Source organism: Etheostoma spectabile, chromosome 5 (genome assembly GCF_008692095.1).
Source record: "Etheostoma spectabile isolate EspeVRDwgs_2016 chromosome 5, UIUC_Espe_1.0, whole genome shotgun sequence".
In the NCBI taxonomy this organism is placed as follows: Eukaryota; Metazoa; Chordata; class Actinopteri; order Perciformes; family Percidae; genus Etheostoma; species Etheostoma spectabile.
In genome coordinates this window covers 11,782,549-11,790,541 of record NC_045737.1, presented here as the reverse complement: position 1 = coordinate 11,790,541, position 7,993 = coordinate 11,782,549, and the positions used below count along the sequence as shown (strand labels likewise).

The following is a 7,993-nucleotide window of genomic DNA, read 5'->3' as shown; positions in this document are numbered from 1 at the left end:
TTTTTTTTTTAATTACAAAGCATGTTGAAGTGCTTTATAAATACTGTGAAAGTATTCAAAAAATGCTCAATCCACAGAGAAATGCACACAGCCTGTATTTAGAAACAGAGCCTTTATACGAGCCGTCAGGACTTTTTTACGGTTGTGATGTCACAATTTTACTATATATAGGTATAAAGTGCCGCTACAGTCATTCCCCGGCTTCAGTGATGGTGCAGAGACTCTGTGAGCGCAGATGCGGAAGACTTGGAAACATTAACCAATTAACCAACAGGAGAGGGCTTAAAGAAACAGACGGAGGTTCAATACAGGTATATTCAGGGAGACCGTATGAGAAAAATAATGTTTTTTTTTTTTTTTTTTACATTACGGCATGTTCCAGTAGAAACCTGTATGAACCTGAAAATAAGCATGAAAGGGGACCTTTAAATTGATTTTCCACTCAATGTGATAAAATTGTCATCATCTTTAGCAAAGTTGTATTCTGTGGTCAATGAGGTGTTGTCATGACCAAAACATTCTGTGGCTTGACCTTCCGATATGACAGGCAAGTGGATATACACACAGTAGGTGTCCAGATATATAATTGCACACACCGTCGGGTACATTACCCGAGAGCGTAGCTGAGAGTAGTGTAGACTTATCCACGAGCAACGCAGTTTCTGTGAGGTGGTGCAAGAGAGAGGCTTTATAGCTTGTCACGTAAGTTCTCAGTCAGTGGTGCAGGAAGTTCCCAACACCAGGAGAGAGAGAGCAGGGTGAATAACAGGATTTCTTTTCTTTGTCCTGCGACACACTCACCTCTCTTCTCCCTTAGCCTCACCCTCTGTTCCCCACTGTCCAGCCCTGCTCCCCACCAGCTCTAAATCCTTTTTTGATGGATTTCCCAGCAATCTTTCCACTTCTGGCATGTGTGTGACACACACACACACACACACACACACACGTGCCCCGTGACACCACCTCCATACAAACTTTCACACATGCATATGCTCTCCCTCTGTCACTCACACCGGTTATCATCTGCATCAATTGGTTTTGACTGTATCTGTCAACCAACAACTTCTAAAGCTGATGTGTGTCTTGTTCTCTGCTCTACATTGACAAACTGATTGATGGATGGTTGCTATTTAAACACTTGCCACTACTAAGTAAGACTCAGATTGATATAACAGTAATGGAACATATGAAATGTCCAACTTTCCTAAACGATTTCTGCTTTTGAAAAAAAAGGGAACCAAACAGCATGACTTCATCCACCGTAGCTGCTGATGTTCTTTTTCAACCTTGTAATTAAGAGCACTTTTTTTTTTTTTTAAACCTTACGTGTTCACATCGTTGGCGAGGCTGTGTGGTGCAGATTATGAATGGGATGGGTTAGAAGCAGCAGGGAGGGTGAAGACAGGACAGAGTGGCTGCAATTTAGCCATAAACTGGCTCCACCTCACTTGTCATGCTGCGTTGTTTTGTTGTGTTAACCATGACAACTGTCTCAGTGGCTCCATCCAGCTTTAAGATTATTCTGGGTGAGAGCAGAGAGGAAGCAGAGGACATAAGGAGAGGAGACGAGGAGAGAGGAGAAGTGGAGGGAAGATGGATGCAGAAGAGAAGTGAGGACGATTGGAGGAAGCAGGATGGCAGAAAAGATGATTAGAGAGAGAAAAGAGTGTGTGTTGGCAGCCTAGAATTACACAGGAGGTTGTTTGAAGCGTCACGCTGAACTATACCTCAAGTGATCCCATTTATTCTGGCGTGACATATGAAATTGATGTCGTCAAGAAGAATAAACTCTGCAACAACTGCTTCAACAGTTATGACAAGAAGAAGACAACAGCCATTGAAATGATGGAGTAATGTAACTAATCATTTAGACCAGAATGGCCAGGAAGCCTGCCCGCCAGCATGGCTGCACATTTTCAAAAGCCAGGCCATCTGAACATCTGGCCACTCCATACTGCCTGTAGATCAGATTCATTTTAATCTGCTGACTGGACATTTCTTACATTTCTTGAGGGTGATGTGTAGGTGTGCATATACATTTCCGACTTGGTATTTGTGCAATATTATGGATTTTAAGAACAGATCTCCAAAACATCAAATCTGAAGTGTATTTATGTAGGCAGTGGATTAACTAAAAATCTAATTTCTGATGCTTTCCCAAACCCCTAAAAATATACCCGTATTGGCCCCTGCTGTTTCAATATATGCATTACGTTTATCTGTCAAGTCCCCTCTTGACTTGTTTTTAACCGCCTTTTACTGTTTTTTAATCTATTGTTGATTTAAGTCCTTCTCTTCCAACTTCCTATTTATTTACTTGACTTTCATTAACAATAACATTTTGTGTTATTGCTTGTTATGCACCTTTTATTTTTTTTAAACCATCTGCCTCGACTGAAAAGAACATTGGGTCAGCTGCTGTTGTTTTAAATGTGCTATTTAAATAAAGATGACTTGACGATTGTGCATATGCTTTCCCTTCTTTTGTAGGAATGCTCCCTGTCCTGCTAGCTGGGTTGATTCTGGCTCTGTCCATCCCTGGCACTGCGGCTGAGTCAGCCACACTGCGGTTCCTGGGGCAGACTAACTTTTTTGTCAACGAGAGCAGAACGGCTGTGATCCGGCTGGTCGTGGAGAGAGTGGGGGACCCGGTCAATGTGACGGCTTTGGTTCTGGTAGGTCATGGGACAAATCATTGTTGATGACTCATTGTGTATCCTAACTCATCAACCTGTCAAGTCATCTCTTCTGTCTGTCTGATCACCTCGTTGTGTTGCTGAGCTGCCACCTTTAGGTTCAGTGAAGGAGAGAATCAGTGACCTTTTTTTTAATCCATGGCAGGCAGTGGCCAGTAAAACAGACCTCTCGTGTCTGCAGAAACTGTCTTTGAAAATCACAGACTGGGTTTTGGCTTTACGTCCTCCACATGGGGGCAAGTGTCAGCTGCTCACAGTTGGTTGTCTGGTAAGGCGAGCTGGCCGTGCAGTGGATTGTGGTCAGGGGGTTTCCTATGCTTCTTGATATCTTTACCGTGTTTCTTCTTACATACCTGAGCTGCTATATTAGTTAATGAAATACAGTGTTTTCCTTAGGTTTGTGAGAGTCTTAGTTGCACTTATTTGGCAGGGGGTTTAGGGGTCCACTCTCAAGAGTGTGCAAATTTAAATTTTTTGGGAGGATTATGACCATATCTGTTTCTAAAACGTTGGAAAACCTAAAGCAGATAATAAATAAATAACACTCAAATCAGAAAAGAAGGAAGGAGACAGGAACACAATGTCTTCTCTCTGCTGTGGTAAAGAGCTGAAACCAGCAAAAACATCAAGCCCGGAGCATCCTACAGTATACACTCAGTTGTCTAAAGCAGTCTTTCTCAAATGGGGGTACTTTGTAGTACTGTGGGGGGTAGCGCTGTATTATATCTCTTTTTTTATCAAAAATGTTTTGCGCTGGTCAGGGGTCACCTGGCTTGACAAAAGAACCATTCAAAGGGGGTACGATAATCAAAAAGGTTTGAGAAGCCTCTCTTTTGAGAAGTTTGATTGATCGTGCCACGTTGTCTCCATCTCTCTTGTGCCTTACCTCTCTCTTCTCTCCGTTTCACACTTTTAAAATAAATGTAAAAAAAGTGTTTCAAACAGAAAACGCAAAAAGAAGCCAGAATCTTACTTTAAGTTAAATGGCGAGTGATACAAATGAATGTTTGCTTGTTTCACCAAGCTAGAGGGAGTGGACACAGGGGACTTTGAAGCCGTTACTGCTGCAGCCTTCCTGCTGTCCACTGAGTCCAGTAAGACCGTCTTCATTGCTGTGAAAGATGACGACTTGCCTGAAGCCGATGAGACATTTACCTTCAACCTTGCACTACAGGTAAATGGCCACGGTTTGTCTGTGTGTGTGTGTGTGTGTGTGTGTGTGTGTGTGTGTGTTTGGCCACTTCTCTTTTTCAATGTCTGCTTCTGGACTGATGATGACTTCCCACTCTTCTTTCACCCTCTCTCCCTTCTCTCTTCTCTCTGGAGCTCCAAGCTTCCTTTCCACAAAGTCCCACTGTTCTAATTCTGCCCCTGACCGTCTTAAACCCTAACCCCATCTACTAAGCAATAGATGGGGGGGGGCGACAGCCACAGACAGCCTCTGAGCTACAGGGTCTTTGATGTGTGTGCTCTTTAGGACTTTTACAGGACTGGCCTGGGTGGGGCCTCTGAGGTCCCCCCCACTACAAGACACCTTTGTGAAAAGAAAGTAACTTTGACAGCCACAGCCCCACCACACTGCCCCACCAGTGACAAGCGATTCTCTCATTCACTGGCCCCATTCACTTTGATGAGCATGTCCGTTCCGAGGATTTCATTTCTGTTTATGTTGTGTGTTCACCATTGCAAATGACACTACCATTGATGAAGGCTCAGTCTGTTACAATGAGTCAATGGATTTACACCCAAGTACATTCAAATCTTGTCATGCATTTTGAGACTTTTTTTTTTGCAAAAGCTACCCAAACACACCATATCATTAGAAGGTCCAATTAGCTATGTTCTTCTACTCCAGTTGCTTTAAGATTAAAAAGAAAAAAACACATAGTAGGGGTGTGAAATTAATAAAAAATGCAATCGTGATTACGATTTGGCCTCCTAACGATCCCAAAAACAGAAATCGAGTAAATCGTTGCATATTACATTTTACAGATAAAGTCTTATTTTGTCTTGTGTTCTGAATAGAAAAATACAATGTTCAAACATTTCATTGTTCAATAATTTCAAGTTCAATAATTACAACAGCTTTCTAAGAGACAATGACTAATCCATTACTATAGCGTACTACTTTATATTTCACAATACTTTACCGTAAGGTTTTTCCATAATTGAGCAGCCCTAGTCTTGTATCTAACAACTAAAGATGTTTTAAAGTTTGAAAATTATTTTTAAAGGGTATACGTTGTAAAGCCTTTTCAAAGTGAATCCCATCACAGCCCAGGATGCCTTACACCTAGAGACTATCTCCATGGTTTCATGTAGCCTTTAGCTGTCAGGTTTGATTGATGAGCTCGGGGGGCCTGGTCCTGCTGTCTGCCTGTTTTACCCCTCACTAAAAGACCTAAGAGAAAGGTCATTGTGACTCACTGATTGTCGGCTCTGCACATTTACAGAACGACAGCAGCTGTCAGCAAGAGCAACTTTCCTCATTCAACATTTTCAATTTGACACTGCATTTTTGTGACATCTGGTTAAAATCCAGTAGCGCGAGCCCGTATTTAGCCCGCTACAAGAGTGAAAGACCATATGAGGCCCACTTAGCTTGTCTGTTTACACTACAGCCTAGACAAAGCTTTGGCCAAATGCTACCCTATCAGCTTACTGAAGGACTGTCTGGAGGATGAATGTGCACTAAAAGGGGTTTCATAGATCAAGCACAAGCAAGAAACAAAGTGTTAACCAGGGTACATTTATCATTTCTGACAGTGTAAACCTTGGGGTGGGACAAAATATCGAAACGGCAATATATCGTCCTTCTTAGTGCGATACCAGAATCAATATGTTGGCACCAAATATCGATTTTCTAATTAATTAAAATAAAACCCATTCAATAGATTCCCCTGCTCCCAGCGTCACTATTTCATGGCTCCAACAAGGTGGCGCTTAACACACAAATGAGGAGAACTTGAACATAAGTTAACTAGCCCGGAGAGGAAAAGGATTTCAATGAGGTGGCGGACAGCAGTTTGAGGGAAATAACAGATGCCCCAGCAACGTTTAAGTCCAAAGTCTGGACCCACAGTAGCTCTATAGTGTGAAAAACGTGGGCTGCAGACTTAGGCTGTTTTCTAACAGATTGGACTTGCGGAGAATAAAGAGAGAAAAACCCGCACTCAACCTGTTCACAGGCATTTTGTATTCCTAGTTAGATCATTATAAGATTGCCTAGCTATATATTAATTATCGCAGAATTGCTGTATTGTAATATTATCGATATGGTCAGCCATTTATCACGTATCGTATCGTGAGGGACCTTTTAATTCCCACCCCTAGTTTAACCTATAAAATCAGTTTCGAAAGAAAATATTAATACAAACTTGTTAGAAGTGAGTATGACCGAACAAGACTGGTTATGTAGAAACAGTGTAGAATTGTTAGGGACCAGAGCAGGTGCAGCTTACCAGCGCCATGCAGGAAAAGAAGGTAGGAACACAGTAGGTCTTGAAATATTAGATTAGGGGTGTGTGTGTGTGTGTGTGTGTGTGTGTGTGTGTGTGTGTGTGTGTGTGTGTGTGTGTGTGTGTGTGTGTAATTTACTTTATGTTTGATTCTGTGTCTGTGAGTTGACCGCTACAAGAGCTCAGCAGCGGAAAGAAAGCTCCGTTACAGCTGGGAAAAGCCCTGTTTGAAAAGAGGGATGAAGGCAAGAGGCCTAAGCACTTTCTTGTTTTTCATTTCAACTTTGTCCACTCTCGCCTTAACATGCGCTCTGCGCAACCTTCAACTTTGGTTGGCTGCAAAAAATGCCTTTCAAATGAGTTTTTGTCCAAAAAAAGTGTCTTTATCACGCTATGTCGAGGCTTTCATTGTTGATAATTTCCCACAACACCTGCACATATACTTATTAGCCTATATGCAGATAAGAGCTTGGTGTCAACTATTAAATTAATCATGAACTATTCTGATAATGAATTAATCTCTTTGGAATCTTCACAAATGACTCAGCTTGTTAAATGGGAATATTTTCTAGTTTCTTCTCTCCTGTGAGACAGTAAACTATATCTCTTTGAGCTGTGCATAAAAACAAGACGTTAAAAGACAGCTTGGGCTCAGGGAAACACTGATCGATATTTTTCACCTTCTCTGACATTCTTATAAACCACACAACAAATTGATTGATTGAGAAAATAATCAGCAGATTAATCAGCAATGAAAATAGTTAGTAGTAGTTGCGGCCATATGACAGATGCGCTAAACCAAGGGGTTTTGGATGCTTCGGTGGAAGCCTGTGCACTTCAGCTCAGACATGGTGGTTATCAGCACAGTTGGTCCATGACATGCTTGTGAAAACATTGGTTAGCTCACTAATGGAAACCTCTGAAAGTTATGCCTAACAACAAGACTGTGGTCTTTCTCTTTAATGGTGTTCCGAAAGAGGAAAACCCTTCTTGCACGGATCATAGATAATGGTGATTTTTTTGGGGGGGAAATCGTTGTGTGATATTTAAGCCCGGCGAGATTGGAGGGTTGTCAGGTCTTAGTGCCGAATCACAGAGCACAGCACAAGTCCTGAAGAGATGTCCCGCTGTGAGCTAACCTGACAAATCTACCAGGCCAAGACCAGCACTTCCTGTCTTTGTGCCTTCTCACCAGGGCCTCTCAGTGGGAGCACAGAAATGAAGTGAAGACAATGGATAAGGCGGGCGTTCTGGTCTTTTGACATGAGCGCAAGTTTCAGGGGGAGGTTAAGATTTGTTTAGGTACATACTGTATGGCCTGGTTTTACCTAACTGTTTTATTCTCCCTGCTTTCCAGAGCTCCTCTAATGGCGTGACGCTGGGAACACCAAACAAGGCAACCATCACCATTCTGTCCAATGACAATGCCTTTGGAATAGTAGCCTTCAACTCGGTAAGAAACCCCCTGTCATCCACACCGCATCCGCATCTCCCATTTATTTGTTCATTCACTTTGGTCTCATCCGATACAGTCTATCGCTTCTAACTTCTAACTATGAGTAGTCTTGCATCAATTCATCATAATTTGCCACATGATATTATAATGCAAACGTGTTAGCAGCAGCTTCAAGAAATCTGTGTTTGTGATTGTGTGATTGTTTTATCCATGCAACTCATTTTGAGTAGAGATGATACCGATACCATTGTTGTCTTCCCGACACCGATTCTGATACCTGAACTTGTGTATCGGCCGATACCAAGGACTGATCCGATACCAATGTGTCCTTACTTGTATTATGTTTTAACAGCTGTATACTACTATCCATGTATGGATGTGAT

The 7,993-nt window shown here is 42.1% G+C and overlaps 1 protein-coding gene and 1 long non-coding RNA gene across 2 annotated transcripts in view; one reads left to right on the top strand and one right to left on the bottom strand.

The window, feature by feature from the left end:
• Positions 1 to 7,993, top strand: part of adgrv1 (adhesion G protein-coupled receptor V1) — a 150,895-nt gene that overhangs the window by 12,085 nt on the left and 130,817 nt on the right. The window contains 3 exon segments of the mRNA XM_032516956.1: positions 2,491 to 2,675; positions 3,721 to 3,870; positions 7,512 to 7,607. Of these exon segments, the coding sequence (XP_032372847.1) occupies positions 2,493 to 2,675; positions 3,721 to 3,870; positions 7,512 to 7,607 (429 nt within the window). The 5' untranslated portion in view covers positions 2,491 to 2,492.
• Positions 510 to 7,993, bottom strand: part of LOC116690243 (uncharacterized) — a 19,066-nt gene continuing 11,582 nt past the window's right edge. The window contains exon 3 of the long non-coding RNA XR_004332205.1: positions 510 to 520. This is a non-coding gene — a long non-coding RNA (uncharacterized LOC116690243). The remainder of the gene's footprint in view (positions 521 to 7,993) is intronic.